Source organism: Procambarus clarkii, chromosome 74 (assembly GCF_040958095.1).
Source record: "Procambarus clarkii isolate CNS0578487 chromosome 74, FALCON_Pclarkii_2.0, whole genome shotgun sequence".
Classification (NCBI taxonomy): Eukaryota; Metazoa; Arthropoda; class Malacostraca; order Decapoda; family Cambaridae; genus Procambarus; species Procambarus clarkii.
The window spans coordinates 14,891,566-14,910,387 of record NC_091223.1 but is presented as its reverse complement, the minus strand read 5'-3'; the positions used below and the strand labels follow the sequence as shown (position 1 = coordinate 14,910,387).

The 18,822-nt window shown below is 37.2% G+C and overlaps 1 protein-coding gene across 3 annotated transcripts; it reads right to left on the bottom strand.

Annotated features, from left to right (window-relative positions):
* Positions 1–34: 34 nt before the first annotated feature.
* On the bottom strand, positions 35–18,486 carry LOC123767353 (uncharacterized). Of its 3 annotated transcripts, XM_069312990.1 has the most exons (10): positions 18,354–18,486; positions 15,647–15,812; positions 13,728–13,778; positions 12,677–12,802; positions 12,333–12,449; positions 12,052–12,162; positions 10,036–10,266; positions 8,643–8,773; positions 7,506–7,724; positions 35–1,247 (listed from the first exon to the last, which is right to left on the bottom strand). In XM_069312990.1, the coding sequence occupies exons 2-10, from the start codon at positions 15,773–15,775 to the stop codon at positions 1,205–1,207; spliced, it is 1,158 nt and encodes a 385-aa protein (XP_069169091.1). In that variant the 5' UTR covers positions 15,776–15,812; positions 18,354–18,486; the 3' UTR covers positions 35–1,204. The 3 variants fall into 3 exon arrangements, with proteins under 3 accessions (XP_069169091.1, XP_045612938.1, XP_045612939.1); XM_045756982.2 differs by lacking the exon at positions 35–1,247 and having other exon boundaries at positions 2,426–7,724; XM_045756983.2 differs by lacking the exons at positions 35–1,247; positions 13,728–13,778 and having other exon boundaries at positions 2,426–7,724.
* Between the last annotated feature and the right edge of the window lie 336 nt (positions 18,487–18,822).

Sequence of the window (18,822 nt, the reverse complement as noted above, 5' to 3'; positions counted from 1 at the left end):
ATCAGTTGACGAAAGTGATTCAAAATAAAACAAATTAAACTTTAATTGCTCTTTTACTGTATAAAGGCCGTTGCATATATAAATTATTCCATAATTAAAATTTTGTAATGGCATTCATGATTATTGGCTGAAATCATTATTTGCATTACACTTGTGTATAGTTAAGTGGCACACTTATTTCATCCAAATCTTTGATTAATTACTTACATGTAAATGTGCAGTTGTAGTTCATTCATTACTCTGCACTTAATAAAAGTTACAGCATTCTCAGTACAAGTACAGCAATTGCTTAATTATTATCTGATGCAACAAATATAAATACTGTACTATAGGTTTTTCACCTCGCCATAGTATCAGTATTTAATTTTTTTCAGATAATATAGTCGTCCAAATATTACAGTACAGTATATTTATACTAGTATAGTTTACTGTACTCTACCTTTTCTCTGTAATTTTACTTTTGAGTATATTCCTCTAATATAACACATCTTCCTTGGAATACGTGCAATGTCTACTCGTCTCACAAGTGTTTGTAGAGTTAATATATTAATAATAATATCCCATAAATGTTTGTTATTAATAACTGTGATCATTAAGTTCATCTCAAAGACACTTCTTGACATACTGCATATATTAATTGGTTCATCTATGCCAATTTATTGTATATTGTACATACATACATCATTTACAAGGTAATCTTTCTATACCATTGCTTATGTACAACTTGCAGCATACATATACAATCTTAACTTTTACATACCTTATGTACTAATCTCACAGTAGTGTAAAATTAATCAAATGAATATACAACACACACACACACTTAATATATGATAGATTTACCATTTCAGAAAGTTTGTTTTCAACATGCAAGCTCTGAAAGCATTTTGAATAAGCTATCTTGATTATCAGTAATATACAATAATTTGCTTCATTTTTCTGCATCACTGATAACTATCTTTGTAATGCTGTAAAGAGACTTTGCTGAAGCTTTGATTATTATTTGACTTCATGTTATAGTACTCTACAGTATATGCACATATTCTACATACACACACACACAGTACATGTTAGAGATGTTATCAAAATATTACAAGACTAAATGCATCCTCAATGTATGAACATATTTCACTAATAAGGTGAAAGGCTTTGCAGTACTGTACTGTATTTGAATACATGCCAGGTGACTCCTCGCAAAAAGGTATCACATCAACTCTCTCTCTACTTCTCTCAATGTTGTAAAGTACCTGCAAGAAAGTATTTCATGCAATTATCAATGAAGCTGTCTTCATATTGCTTCTCAAAGGCATTACAAAACAGTTGCATATATTTAAAAGTTGGCCTAGTGGAATAAATTCAGATTCACCAAGCCTCCCATCATTATGAAATGCTCCAAGTGCCACATTAATTGTTATTCAATGTGCTATAGTTTAGATAATGCCATCAGTTTAGGCACATTTCCTCACACTCTTGTCCTAGCAGCATATAGGTTCTGTACTTGAGTTAGTCAACAATTATGGAAAAACCATTATTTCAAGAGGCTATACAGTATTGTATATGTAATAAATTATAATAAGAAAATTCTTGTAAAGAGATACTGTAGTAAAATTGTAACAAATATTTTAAATATCTTTAACAATGTACATCTAAGGAAACTAGACGACTTCCAGTTTCAAGGATAGAGATTATTGCCGACACTTGGAGAAGAAAATACTGTGCACGATACAATACATTCAATAAAACAATACAATGCTTGGTTTAAAATTGTCTATACAGTATCTTGAGGTTATCTTGAGATGATTTCGGGGCTTAGCGTCCCTGCGGCCCGGTCCTCGACCAGGCCTCCTTTTTGTTACAAACACCCCAAGGAAGTAGCCCGTAGCAGCTGTCTAACTCCCAGGTACCTATTAGTATAGTATACCTAGGTCATAAAAGTATTTGTGTACGTCTGGTACCATACTACTTGTGTAAAGGAGGAAATGTAGATGTTTATCTCTCAGAATGTTTGGTAATATGTTTATTGTTTGTGATGTGTGTATATATGTATGTATTAACACGATGTACTGAACGGGGTGAGAATAGCTTGAGCTACCTCATCCCTTTGTGTGTATTTTACCTCAATAAACTTATTTCAATTTCAATTTCAAAATGCCTGGTTTGGTGTTGAGATCAAGGCCTATCAATTGCTTGAAGGCTATTAAGGTGTTACACTAGCTTACTTACTAAGCAAGTTACATTTTTGTCCTGAACACAGTTCACAACTAAAGTTAACTCAGTGTATATGCACCGAGACAGGGAAAATGCCTCTCATTGTGCACATCCCTGCACGATGTTGTCAGATGCAAACGTTGAGGAGAGTGAGAAAATGTTTGTAAAGAAAATGTGTGGAATTTTTCTTAAAGGCTACAGGCTAAAAACAACTATGTAGAAGAGGTAACGTTTACTTAACAAAATGTAAGTACGTATTGTACAGATATTTATATGTGTGCAAAACACCAAAATTTATGCTAATATCTACAATATGATAATGAGAAACATAAAACTGAATACTAATACACAAACTAAGTAATAATTATATAATTACGTAAGAAATTGAATATAGTGGATATCATTAGGATAAATTATACAGGTTTACCAAAACAAATTCTTACATAAACAGTAACCAAACTAATAACAAATATGCATTACAAAAATGTAGGAATTAAAGATAAACAATGACTAGAAAGAATAATTATCAGTGAGAAAACAGCATTAATCCTTTTTTAAGCTGTCAGATACAAATTAAATTAGGCTTCACGCTTAAAGAGGTACTACATTGAAGGCATTAAGGTATTCTATGTTAATACAGAAATGAAGTGTTTCCCAGGCTTGCACCAAATATATACCAACCTTTATGAAAATGCTCACAAGAAAAGATTAATCGTGTTCTACTACTTTACAAAGCTTATAATTTTGTTCAGATTATGATGATTATTCTTACTGAAAGGAAAATTATTACCACAGCACAAAGCCATAGACAGCTCATACACACACACACGCCATTACGCAAGAAAATAGATCAAACCAAGACGGTTGATTTTTTTAAGTAGTTTTCTTTATACTGAATAAACTTCCATGACATTTTCAGATACAGTACTGAAGATGGCACTCCGGATTAAATAAATGTGCATTTATGTAAATATAGATGTTAAATACGCACCTTACACACCGATTCAATATATAAACAAAAGAAGGTGAGTGCATGTTGAATAACATATATATAACTGAAAAACTCACACCCCAGAAGTGACTCTGGGGTGTTTCATATAGTCCTGGGGACCATTCAGGCTTGTTCGCAACATATATATACCAGTATATACTAACCGTGATTTTTATCCTTAACTGTAAACATAATAATATCTTATAAATAGGAAAGAAACATTTATTGTTTTTAATTCAATGTAGTATTCTTAAATCAGTAGTATGGCAAATAATCACAAATTTTCTATAATTAGAAAAATTACAGTAAATAGACTGCAAGACAAGTACTGAACTGTATTTGCCTATTATGCAAAAATGGGAGAGCAATCAGAAGATATTTGTTTGATTCATTAACAAATATATTTAAGGAATATATATGGTGCCATATTGAAAATTAACTTGTGCTGTGGTAATTATTACACAATTTCATTAAATAACTGTATACGCAGGCGATGAGTCACAATAACGTGGCTGAAGTATGTTGACCAGACCACACACTAGAAATTGAAGGGACGACGACGTTTCGGTCCGTCCTGGACCATTCTCAAGTCGATTGTGTATACCTTTGTGAATAAAATTATAATGCTTGTTTACCTAAACAATTTACAAGTTCACTAACTATAAGCAGACAAGAACCTTTACACATACTGTATTTATTATCAACAAACAAACAATGAAGTATTATCCTGTGCAGTATGTCTTTTTAAATAAGAGGCAGCAAACTTGCATTATAATTTCTCTAAACAAACAAAATTAATTTGAATTTGGTTCACTCAATTAGTAAGGAGCCAGGGCATCCACCATAAAACTTTTGAAAACCCATCAGAAAGCATGGTCCCAACAAAACAAGCAATGGCTTGAGGGAAATTAGGCACCCATAGGTAATCAGTGCAATCACTGTCGTGAGCTAAATTACCTGACTGACGTGCCGGACCTGCTGTTAGATGGCATCGCAGGTCACCTGAGATCTCCTCTAGCCTGTCGCCTTACTCTGGAGCTACCTATGTAAAACCCAAGAACTCCTATGGATAGGGAAATTACTGTGGACCCACCCAAAAAGGCAATTTCATTACTCTCATTACTCTTAATATTTGATTTCTGTGTGGGACCCCTCAGTGGCTCCCCAAGCTTATTCACAATGTCACCCTGATATTTACTGACAGCCTTCCATTACTGACAGAATTGGGTGACTGGATTGACCCATGGGAGAAGAATATGGGACAGGAAAAACACAGGCGAGAAATAGTGCCCCCAACCCCAACAGTATGAGGAGTGCACAAAGACACTGTGACCACAGTGTCTTGGTGTGTCCTGTGCACTTTAGTCACAGGACAGCACACAACTGACCCAGGTTTGAGATCAAAGAAATCCCAAGAAAGTTGAAGAAAGCACCCCTCCCCCATTATCCCAAATACCAGTGAGAGAGGCTCTGCTTACTCAAAAACAATAAGGCAACAGTATAGGCAGTGACCAACAAAGCCAGAAGAGTTAGAACAAAAAACAACAACAATGGAACGACAAAGAAGAAACAATACAACGTGGCACCAAAGCGCCTGGCATCTGGCCTCGACACAGGAGATGGTACATGGAGCAAAAAACCCCAGACATGGAAAATGTTGAACAGCTGCGAACAAACAAGGTTGGACCAGGTGCTGAACTTCAGTGATAAGAGGAGCTTTGGGAAGGAAAGGGGTTGGGACATCAGGAGAGAAAGATCAGAAACTAGGGCAGAATTGGCTGCACACCAGTGTCTGTAGAAGCATGGAGTCCTAAATGGCTCCAAGTACAACATGAGAAGCAGCAGCTTAATGGGGAGGGGAAGGGGAAAAAGAGCACCTACCTTCCCCAGGCTCGGCCAAATGCACCCTCCATGCAATCCAAATATGGCACCCCATAGACTGGAAGCCACTAAGTTCCACCCACAGATGGCTGAACAACCTACAAAAGACAGAGGAGAGAGGCCCTGTCCATTTCCCATGCTGGTGTAACAGACAAGATGTAAAGAGAGAGACTATGAGAACAGTTGACACACCCAGAAAGGGAAGAGCTCTAAGGACTAAAGACCAAGAATCTAAAGGAAGGATACCTTCCTAGACCATCCCCACAGTGAAATGAACTAAACCATCCACCAAAGGAGGTATAGTATTGGAGAAATGGGCATAAATCTAAGGAGAATGGACAGCAAAGCATTGCACGAGATGAACTCACTGAAGCACGACCATCACACCCGTACCTGAAAGAGCTGACAACACAGGCAACACTGCTTTAGCTATGCCATTCGCCTGGGCTCTAGGAGACTCAAACAGTGGACCCCACACATGTCAGGCCGAAGCTCTATCGACCGAGGTATTGAGTAGCCCGCTCAGGACAATCTCATGATAGCAGGAAATTCATACCACTTGGAAAATGGTGCAGAAAATATATTCCCAGAAGGCACAATATCCAGGAGCAACACCAAATCAACATCATCAATGTTGAATTAATGTTGATAATGTTAATTCAATGTCAAACCAATGCCACACTTGGATATTGTGCCCAATGACTTACTACTGTTCTTACAAACTATCTTTCTCAAAATTAAAAATAAAACTGAGTATTAGGAAAGATGATTTTCTACAATATACAATGTTACAATTTAAAGAAAATATAATTTTGTATTATATTTGATCTTCAGTCAAGAGATTTAAACAAGGGATTATCTAAAAAGAGAAAGCAAACCCCATAGGGTTTTCTTAACCTAAGTAAGGAAAAAACAAACATTCTTTCCTGGGATTTCCATTAACTAGGTGATACCAAGCTTCATAAAAAAATATTTCAGGCCAAGGTACAATACATTATCAATGTGCATAGTATTCGTGCCGACTTCAGAGTCCAAGAGCTGTCAAACTACATTTAAATAACTTCAGCTTCATATTGAAAGTAAAGATCCAATGCAAAAATATTTAACCACGAAGACAAAAATTAAAGCAGAACGGACTTGAGCGCTTTTGTGTTTAGTCAGTACTTTTGATGATGTGTTCAACACAAAAACGTTCAAGTCCATTCTGCTCTCATTTTTTCCTACATGGTTAAATATTTTCACACGTTAATTTCTTTGTGGTTTACACACAAATATCCTATATAAATGGATACTGTACTTTCATATCAATTCATTAATTATACCCCAAAACTGTTTGCACATACTGTACTCTATTTACACTCAAACTCAAAATAACTGAAATGTTGAAGCTGAAATACAAAACAAATGTCTTATCACATAGCCATAGTGTTAAGAAGCTGCAACATAACGAACACAATATACTTTACACCAAACCACACCTCATAATATTTTCTTGCTAAATTAATAAATCAGATTAAATAATAATACCAAGTCCCAGTCTTGTGTCACCAAATAACAGACAGGATTAGTAGAGTAATTGAAAAGAACAAAACTAGATGGTAATAGTAGCAGATTATTATGTAATAACGCCTATGCTTTAGGATTCATATATACAAAAAAGGTATTTTTGACTAGGTTCAGAGATAACCAATTCACATATTACCAAAAGTAATATATTTTATACTTAGCCTTTAATTTTCACTCTTTGGTTTAAAAGACTATGTTACCTAAATAGAGCATTGTCAAGCTGGATTTTGGGATAATAAAGCATAATAATAAAAAAATAATAAAAAGTTGCAGATGAGGAGTCTCAATAATGCGGCAGAAATAGTTATTAACAAGTGTATAACAAAAAGTTATTAACTTACAAAACAATATAGCTGTCACTGTTCAAACTGCAGGACTACCATCAACTGATGCTTTAATTGAGTACAGTGAGAACACATGAACACATTTTATGCAACTTATCTAACATTGATTCACAAGCACAATCAGGATTTGTAACATTAAACCATGCACAGTTACTTATTACAATCAAATTTGTGATAAATGTCATTTAAAATTAAATTACAAAGCTGTAATTTAAGAGGTAGAAATAACACAAGGTGATGATGGCAAAAATGATATTGAACCTACTCCATCCAGAAAACTGGGTCAATGTTTACCCTCATCACTCGCACCCGACACAGAGTGCGTGCTCGGCAACAAAGTGGCAGTACCAGTTTCTCTACTTCCATTTTCACCATTTTCATATTTCATCATTACATCTGGTATTAGTACTCTGCTGCCAAAATTTGGTACTGTATTTTGATGGTTAAGTCTAAAAGATGAACCAGCTTGGGAACTGTCCAAACTGACCACCTTCACTGTTCTTTTACCACTGTACCTCCTACTGGAGCTTTCCCTGATGGATGTGTTAGTACCCTCGTCACCTGGCACGTCGTCTACCTCTTGCTGCGGTTTTCTTGAGACTCGGATGAAAGGAGAGAATGCAGCCAGGTAGAGCCGAGTGTCATAAGAGAACATGACACCCAAAGCCACATTAAATGCCGACGCATCATAGTGGTGGCAGCCAGAGTAGCGGAATAATGGCTTTTTGTCATACCTGGACATCAAAGAACTCGTGAGTATTTTCGCAAAATATCATTAATATCAGCAAAAATATATCTTTTAAAATACAGTAGTATATTTTATTTGTCTATCATCATTGTCTCCTCCCTTTAAAGTTGGTTAAACAATTTGCATACATAAGGATAAAAGTATAGATATTATCCTACATGCTAGATAGTGTTTCCCCATCACTCACTAGTGATATGAATCAATATGGTGAATGGTCATACATAGACCATACCTCCATCTGCTCTTGCATACTTTCCCACAAAACCTTGCTCTACCATTCTCATAACACACATATATAACCTAAGCCACACACATGAAATGAAACGAATGCAACAATGTTTCAGTCCATCCAGGACAGACCGAAGCATCATCACATTTATTTATATTGGTGTGAGTTGGATTGTTTGTTTCAGCCAAGTTATTGTAGCATTCTCTGCACTTCATATATTCATTACCATTCCCTACTTTCATGGGATGGGGACACATCCACCCCGAGAGAAAAGATGAGTAATATAGTAAAATAAAATAAAAATTTATGTTAAATAATAAGACGATAAAAATATCACTTGTTCACTTATGATATCATTCACAATGCAGCCGAATTTATAGCATCATGGATAAACAAATAATTATCAAAGAAGGCACCGAGCTAGGAAGATTAAGTAGCACCACCCAAGTCACAAGATATTCAAAAAGGCGTTGCGTATCATTCAAGATGCCAATAAAAGAACAGGGGGACCAGTTATGGTGAACCAGTTAACACTGGTGGTTCATCTACCCTCGGTGATGGGCAGGTGAACCACCAGAACTATATCTTTTCTTATTTACTTAATACTGTACGTGTATTTGTCTTAGTGCATTAATTTTAAATGCTGGGGAAAACAAAAGTTGATTATTTTCTTACCTACAACCAGTATCCTGGGCACCAATAGGGCTAATACAGTTGTGTGTGAGTGCGCACGACACCCAGGGCTTCATCAGGTACTGGTGGACCGCTACTGTGTTGTACACCATCAGTGTTCCTGCATCTCCCATCTAATGACCAAAAAATACTTGAATATCATATGTACAAATAATAAAGTCAAACTCTATTCCTAAATTTGCAGAGGAAAAAAAAGTGTTTTAAACTTTACCCCCCTTAATTATGCATTTAATTTTCAAATTTTACTTTCAATCTTTCAAATCTTGACATTTTTGACGTATCATATCTCTTCACCAGTTCTATTTTACTCTTCCGAGGACCGAGGACATGACCTTGCTGTACAGGAATTTTGTGTTCTTGGACTCAATTTTGGTTACGTCGTCAGAAATTTAATATCCATTGCTGCAGCTTCCCTTCCTTGTAACTCATAATTCTTAACTACTAGTGTTGCTTTGCTGAATGTCTGTTGACTTTTCTATTGTGCCTGTATGTTGCTATAGAGACATGCAGCATACCAAAGCTGAATTAGGCTCGCACAAAAAAGTTCTAAGGTAATTATCGGGAGAGAGTGCTAAGCCAGTACGACTATATAGCACATGGAAGGGATACAAGGGATAACAGGAAAGGGAAATATGTATTTATTCATCTATATATAGTACTGTGAACTTTAAATTTGTATAGTTAAAATAATGAAACTTTGAACCTACACAATTTTGTTTAACACCAAAATTTTAAAAGTATAAGGGGAGTATAATATAGACATAGCTAGTTGATGGGGGTCTGAGAGTTCTTCTACTCCCCAAGCCCGGCTCCAAGGCCAAGCTTGACTTGTGAGTTTGGTCCACCAGGTTGTTGCTTGGAGCGGCCCTGCAAGCCCACCTATATCCCAGGCCCACTGTATGTCCCACAGGACATACAGTGAGAGTTTGAACACGGCTCATAGTGTTTGAGAGATTTTTGTATGTTTTCATGTGGTGGAAGCTCAGTTCAGTTATGCACCCAAAACAATGTTTTACCCTCATGACTCCTCACAACTGTCATGTTTTATTCCCTTATTGCATAACATTCCTGCATCATAACATCTTGCAAGTATTCTGCAGCTCCCACCAAGTCTTAAGATTACCTTAATGGTTATTTGTTGAGAAAAGAAGAAATAGAAGCAGGCTTCAGAAGTTTTTTTTGAACACATTTACATTTTCCCATATATATATATAGTACACACTGTAAACCAGTTTTTGTGTAAATCCAATTTGCACGAGGTTTACCAGGAATATAACCCTCAAGTAAATTGAGGGTTTACTATACTTTAAAAGATGTACTGTACTAAATTTGACAACACTGTGAAGGTAATAACATATACAAAATTATACATTACCTGCTGAAAGTCATAATTGTGCTTCTTTGTGTGAAAAAAAGTGAACATGTTAGGGTGGGTGAGAGCTGCTGAGGGCAGAAGAGCTGGATTGGGCAGCGGCCAAGTCAACACCCCGCCACTTTTTAAAGCCATTTCACTCCAGTCCAGTGTTTTGTCACTATTTTGAGTTTCGTCTGCTAATCTGACACTTGCATCCAGCCACAACACAGCTCCAGTTCGCATAAGCAACTCCTGTACAAGGAAACGTAAATTTAACCATCCACAATCATGCCAAAAAATAAAAATAGTTCATTGACACAACGGCAACATATATATCATAAATATTAGGCCTCAAGTTTACGAAAATTAATTTTCTGAGCAGATCATCTGCCACTTTAAGAGCTGCAGTGTTATTGCTAAGGATTTTACACAGCCATACAGGATGACACATGGCACCTGTGCCACAACAGTCTTTTCTAACTGCTCCACCAGGGCCATATAAGGTGCTAGGGGTCTCACTGGAGAATGTATCAGCTCAGTTAATAATGGCAAATAGAAAATACTTCCTGCTTGACATCACAGGGGTGACTGCCACAGTCATGGTTGCAAAATAATAACAGACAAAATGTCTCCAATTTCACCAAAGTGTTATCTGGAGGGTAACAGAATGATCCAAACCAACATCACAAAAGTGAAGGAATGGGTGATTGTGCCCTGTGTGCAACCTTAAATACCTACAACGCTGGACAACACACCAGACGACCAAATAAAATGGAATTGCTGAGAGTTGAGGCACTGCTGTGCACACCGACAGCGAGCTAAAATCACAGGTCAAATGATTCAAGGTCACATACTGGTTAGAAGTTTCAGAGACATGCCAAGACTGGTAGCCGCACACATGTGAAGCGGAAGACATATACACTGTTATTAAGAATATAAAACATGTGCATATGACACCACAGCACATAAACATATTTCTGAATGATAAACAAGTACAGCTTTACTGAGCATTGAGGCTAGCCTGCCAACATGTCTCAACACTAGCCAGAGAGTAGGAGAGCTTATTCAAGTCAGTAAACTCTGTGGTGTGTGCAGAGTGACATCAGCACTTAGCAGTCAATGGGTTGAAACAAGTAGTGCAGCAGGTAGTTATCTTCTTCTTGAGATCTTGAGGTTATCTTGAGATGATTTTGGGGCTTTTTTTAGTGTCCCCGCGGCCCGGTCCTCGACCAGGCCTCCACCCCCCAGGAAGCATTCCGTGACAGCTGACTAACACCCAGGTACCTATTTTACTACTAGGTAACAGGGACATAGGGTGAAAGAAACTCTGCCCATTGTTTCTCGCCAGCGCCCGGGACCACAGGATCACAAGTCCAGTGTGCTGTCCGCTCGGCCGACCGGCTCCCCGGACGTAGTTAGTGACAACTATCATGTGGCCATCAACTGTGATCACAAACGAAAGGTAGAAGGGCTTCAATTTTTTGTGGGGTAAGACTTATGTCAGCCAGGAAGAATAAATAAATGTACTACAGTGACTCCCCAAGTTCAATATAACCAGCAGGGATGCTTTCAAATATCCTACAGTGCCAAACTGTACATCACCCTTCTTGACTAAATGATCCAGTCCAAGAACACAGTGGCATCTCTCGTTTGCGTGTAAAAGCTCAGAAAACAGTGACAAAAATATGATAATATATAATAGCACAAAAAATATGAGGCCTGCAATGCAACTATTTGAACAAGAAATAGTGTTGTACATCATCTAGAACAATGGGGAGAGTAGCATGTTTGGAAAAAAATATTATTTATTTGTAGCTGTAATTCATAGGAGCTACTGTTATTCCAAGATATAAACACCCCTTAGCAAGGAAACAAAAATATCACCAGGGAGATGCACTTCCTGATCAATAGATTTATTTGAATGACTGAAATATAAATCCATTTTTTGGGGGAAAAGTTTAGGGTTGATCAAACATCGTAAACATAGATGCCTAAAATTTCAGCATTTTAAATGTGATTACAACAAGGGGAACATACCTGTATGATAATGGGACGGTAAGCTTTAAGACGCAAATCCCTGATGTGGGAAGGGTAGGCATTGAAGTCAAAAGTCATCACTACACATGACGTATTACACGTATCCTCCAACTGGAAGTAATATTTTCACATTCGGGTCAAGAGAATCATAGCAAAATGAACACACAAAATATTATTTGGTCTGGCACAACATAATAATATACAGTACAATATGTATTTCGCTTTTAATGCACTGGCTGATACAGTAGGTGCTATATTTATTATTTGTACATTGTATTTACCTGTTGGAGCTCAAGTGTGGAGAGATCGAGACTGTAAACCACAACAGTCAAGTTGGGCAATATTTGTTGTGCAAGTCCCAGCAGACCTTCCACCTGCCACACTTGCTCAGTGGATACCTGTCCATGAGAAATGTTGCGATTTACCATTTAAAAATCTTTGGGATATGGAAAATTCACATACACTCAGCATATACAGTACACAAATGCACATCACGCATACATTCATACATAAACACCACACACACACACACACATATATTCACCATCAGTAAAGCTAAATTTGTTTATGACATACAGGATGCAGGTAATAGAGTTTAGAAATCAAACAAACAATGACTACTCACTGCTGAGGCAAGGACTGGTGTGGTGAGGTTGTCCCACAAATGCTTTGGGTAGAGTTCAGGATCTTCTATGAAACCCAATTTCTCTAAATGTTCCTGATCACATGTCATCTTTCCTTCCAGTTCCTCCTATGGAAAGGAAATTGATGCTAGGTAATTGGTTACAATTATATATAACAAACACACACACACACACAAGAACAGACCCCCACACACACAAGAACAGACCCACACAAGAGGTGGTTTAGGAAACTGGAACATGCCAGAGAGGTGACAGACAGATTGTTGACATGGATGAAAAATTTTCTAATTGAGAGATATGGGAGCAGCACTCAGAGGCAATGTATCAGACTGGGGAAGTGTTACTAGCAGAGTACCACAGGTTCAGTTCTTGCATCAGTAATGTTCATTGTCTATATAAACAATTTATCAGAAGGAATACAGAATATTATATGAACATGTCTGCGTATGATGCTAAGCTATTGGGGAAGATAAGAGACTTAAGACAACTGCCATACCCTTCAAGATATCCTGGGCAAATTATGTATATTCAACAACACTTGGCAAATGGAATAAAATGTGAATAAATGCTATGTTATGAAATGTGGTATAGGAGAAAATAGGCCACACACAACCTACAAATGATGTGGAAAGGCAAAATTGGAATAATGCAGCAGTTGTATGGTGCCCATATCACACATGGCATATCAATAAACTAGTGCGAACTGCATGTCTGCTAAATGTTGGAACAGTATTATCTCATACTCATCAGCTGCTATAATTTAGTGATGTTTACTAACAGCCTTGACCTAGATTTTGCTACACAAGGTAAAGTCTTGCATAAAGTTGAATCATGCATTAACAATACCTAAACTTCATATATTAACTACAGTAGCTATCTGAAACATTTAATTCTGCATATATACAAGACATTTGTTCCAGTCTCTTGTCATCTTCCTTTGCCCTCTTTTATAGTATGGTATATCAGGATTTACTGCATAAGCTGTTTCTAATAGAACATTATCACTTTTATGAACTGAACTTGGATATTTACATTCTGGCGAGTCCTCAGTTGCCTCCCGTTCCTGCCCTGTTCCCTTCTTTCCTGTGGGATGGAGGGGTTGTTTAGAGAAACTCCTGAATGGGTAGGCACATTGGCTGGGGACTTAGATAACCTGGACTGCCATCTGGTGGTAGCTAGGCACCTTACAGTTAGGATGTTAATTCGGAGTAATGATCATTTGCCACGTTACCTCCGGGTACAGTACAACCTTGATTCGACGAACTATATGAGACTAACTCTTAATTTGTTGCAGTGAGGGATTCGATGCAACCGGAGATGCCTCCAGGATATATTTCCCATGCTCTATGGGCTAAGTTCACGTGGCAAAATAGTAATTTCAACCTACAGTGTAATAGAGAACTAACAAATGAATATTAACAAAAAACATTAACCACCTCTAGCTTATTTCTCACATCACCAGCTCAAAACTCATTTTCAAAAGGTAGCAGGGCCATACCTGAGTGAACGAAAACGTTGCCAACTCAAAATTAAAACAAACTATGGAATTTGGTTTTAAATACTGTATTGTCAATAGCTTTCCCAAGGCTCCACCTATTTTTTGTAATATTGAGTCCATCTAAAAAAAAATAAAATATATATATATAAAAAATGTGATTTGGAGCTATATTAAGAGTTACCATTCATGCTTAATACTGTACTGTATTTCCCATACTCCATGGGCTGATTTCACTGAAATTTTTGTTAATTTCAACCTGTTAAATGAAGGGAAACAACCAAGAGAACCTGTCCGTAAAAGAGATTTAACTACATCTAGCATATTTTCCACCCTAGCCTTGAAATCTCATTTTCAAAGGAAAAAGGACTCATATTAGTGAATAAAAACCTCTGCAACTGGCAATAAAGAACCATAGAATCTGATTTTAAATATGCTCAGTGACTTTTCCAAGGACCCAACTTTTTTTCTGTTGCCTCTATCTGTGAACTCGGTCCCAACATCCTAAGCAAATCCGTCAAGATTTGACTCTTGTTCATCAAATCGAGTTAGCAAATCTGGTATGGAAAATGTGTTCCAGCCAGAAATTCGCAGAATTGAGATTTGTTGAATGAAGGTTCAATGTACCTAATTTTCCTCTAGTTGCTCGTTTTCTTGCACTTGTGCTTTCTGGCGTTTTTATATTCTCGGTTTTGTTTGATTTCCGATTCCCGTGCTTCTCTCACTTTGTATTACACAGAATCTGGGAGCCAGATTCTGATTCTGGCTCCCAGTAGGCAAGGATGGGTGTCAAGAGGCTTGGTGCATCTCCCAAACGTTTGGCTGGACCTGCACCTCATGAAATACTATTGGGGCCCCTCCAAGAAAATCTATGCAAGTCTAAAATCAATTGATACTGTATAATTTCTAGCAGTAGATCACTGACCATTTTGAGCCTCCACTGCAAACTTGAGACATTTTGAAAAGAAAAAATTAATTTAATATAATCTCAACATGGTCTCCGTCATATCTATAATATACATCACCTTTATTTTTATTATGTCCCTTAATTCTAAGTGTTTGGAGGCCAAGCCATCTATATTTGTAGAAAATACTACAGGTATTAGAAAATTATTTACATAATTTTGGTAGTTCTGGCCTCTCCCATTTGAGTTATGATTACTGTCATATACTCCCTGGTGGGTTTCACTTTGAACCTTTTAACCAGTTTCCTCAATCCTACCGACTTGTAGAAATTTTATTTTTTATTTTCCTCCATTCTGTATATTTTATTATTATTATTACAGTATTATTGTGATAATTTCACACCATAGCAAATCTTATATGAAGATCGAGTATAAATTACGTGTACAGTACTATATATACACCTAGATTATTTTCAAGATCATTCACCTATGAAGAAATATTATATACTGTATATGCCAATTAAATTATTTTATTCACGAAAATAACTCGCCTTTAGGTTATGTGAGACAATTGAATGGATAGCAGGACCTGCAGGGGGTGTGGATGTAATGGTTGTCACCACTACCACACACGCCACCACACACACACATCCTCCCAGCACCGATCGTAGTACTCGCATTTTAAACTCCAAACTGGTGCTGCTTCTCCATTGTCCCCTTGAAAGAGAGAGATACATTTTAAAAGACAAAATGTATTTGTTAAATATAATCATGAGAGATTTAAGTAGTTCTTGAAATTGATCATGTGGAAGACCATACTTAAGTTTGGAGAAGGGCAAGAGGCAATGTCACACTTGTAAACGATGCGAGAACTGGTAAAGAATAAAGCCGCAATTTTCCACAAAAGCTGGTGTTTATTCTTATCAGCTCTATTATAGTTTAAATACATTTTATATTAACCCTAAGTACTGTACATCAAATAAGTTTGCACTCTTGATTGTTGTAGAAAACACAACAAAAATTTAATCAGAAAAAACTTGAATTCAATTAATTTTCTAACAAAATTGTAGATCTGCATGTAACACTGTACAAGGAAAGTACCTAAAGAGAGAGCCATACATTTACCTTCCTGATGGTCTGGTACTCTTATGCATTACAGTATACAATAATTTGGTTGCTCCAGTTTCACCCTCAGACAACATTCTAATGATAGTATGCAGTACTATATACTGTACTGTACAATACTACCAGTTTTGCGGGCAGAAAGCCTGTTAGGATTAAAGCATTTGTACTAAGGTCCTCCTCGCCACAAAAGATGCTACACCCATTTTTCAGACACATAAGCGTTAATCAGTCTGGCTCACAGTATTCCCGCACCATACTTTAATTGCACATTAACGTAAGGTAAATTTGATTGTCTGTTTGTCTTGTTCATTTTGTATAGAGTACTTAGAATATAGCCAAGTTTTGAATATCTTTATTTTCATGTTAAGTATTTAAGTCATTTGTTTAAGTAAATTATTTTAAATGTTTTTCTCTTTTGTGCTTTATCCTACAGTCGTCATAGTGAAGATTCAACTTGCAGTCTAACTTTTTTTTCCTTTTTTTTTTCATTTATATGATTGGCATTCCATCTGCTCTAGAGAAACTGCACGACGACCTATTTTTCTCGTCATAGGGGAAATAAACTACCATCTAGAGATAAATGAAGCAGAGCAGAGTGTCGATCCTCTGCCTAGTTGACGATCTCCTAGGAAACCACTGATGCTGGTACGTACAGGTTCCCCCATGCATTGTGCACTGCCCCAATGGCCTGTATCTAAATAGTGTACCACCTAATTGGCCAGTATTCATAAAAAGCAGCACCCCATTTGTATCTAAAAAATGCAGTTCCCCATTAGCCTGAATTCATGTATTCACATTTATGGGACAGAAATGGTTAGCCACATTTCCTATCACCTAGAAAATAGAAGGTGATTTCAACTTCTAGGTGATTTTCTATCACCTAGAAGATAGAAGAAAAAGAGGCGATATGATCAGTACGTATAAAATAGTAACAGGAATCTATAAAATTGATAGGGAAGAGTTCCTGAGACCTGGAACTTCAAGAACAAGAGGTCATAGATTTCAACTAACGAAACAAAGCTGCCGGAGAAATATAAGAAAATTCACTTTTGTAAACAGAGTGGTAGACGGTTGGAACAAGTTAAGTGAGAAGGTGGTGGAAGCCAAAACCGTCAGTAATTTCAAAGCGTTATATGAGAAAGAGTGCTGGGAAGATGGGACACCACGAGCATAGCTCTCATCCTGCACCTACACTTAGGTAATTACACTTAGGTAATTACCTGATGGCTCTGTTCACCTAGCAGTAAGTAGGTACTCAGGAGTTAGTCAGCTTGTCGTAGGGTTGCATTCTGGACGGGGGTGGCCTCAATATAAGCCTAACATGTATATACAGTACACTGGCTATCAGTGCCCCGACGCAATGATTATTTTTATTAATAATAAAATTCTGTAAGGCTCACATAACTCTGACTTGAGCTTTATTATATTTTACCTGGATTTTGGTAATTTGTGGAAGTCTTCTCTACTACCAATGGGTACCTAAGCACCAAAGAAAGGTACCAATGGGTACCTAAGAACCAAAGAAAGTTACCTATGGGTGCCTAAGTACCGAAGAAAGGTACCAATGGGTGCCTAAGTACCAAAGAAAGGTACCAATGGGTGCCTAAGTACCAAAGAAAGGTACCAATGGGTGCCTAAGTACCAAAGAAAGGTACCAATGGGTGCCTAAGTACCAAAGAAAGGTACCAATGGGTGCCTAAGTACCAAAGAAAGGTAACATGGGTGCCTAAGTACCAAAGAAAGGTACCAATGGGTATCTAAGCACCAATGGGTACCTAAGCACCAAAGAAAGGTACCAAGCGGGCATGACTGAACTAATGGATGCCTAGTAAATACAAAACCGTTTCTTCACATGAAAAGTACACCTCCACGTAGAGGAAGAACTCACATATACCTTCTAACAAAATATATTTACATTTCTAACAATGACATTCTTGAAAACTAAATATATATATAACATAGCCCAACAAACCCAATGTATTGTTAATCATGTATAAACTACACATTCAAACATTCATTTACGTATCTTATTTGGGCAGTAAATCAAAGATAAAAATAAAAAAATGCTTCGGGTTGACAATTGTAGACAAATAAAACCTCCACAGCCAAGAGGAACACATCATCCATACTTACAAAAATAATGAAGTGAAAAGAAGGAAGAAGTATGAAAAAGGTAAACAATTATAATGAGAGGAGTGACTGCAGCCGACGCCGCCCCTGCGTCATGGGTGGCGCCGCCGCCGCCGCCCTCGTGCACCAGCTCCCACACTTATTGTACCTCGACAACACTTCTATACACTAACTTCTCGAACTACCTCATTCCGGACTGTAACTACCTCATCCAGAGTCTAACTACCTCATTCAGACTCTAACTACCTCATACAGACTCTAACCACCTCATACAGACTCTAACTACCTCATTCAGACTCTAACTACCTCATTCAGAATCTAACTATCTCATTCAGAGTCTAACTACCTCATCCAGAGTCTAACTACCTCATTCAGAGTCTAACTACCTTCATTCCGGACTGTAACTACCTCATCAAGAGTCTAACTACCTCATCCAGAGTCTAAATAGCTCATGCAGACTCTAACTACCTCA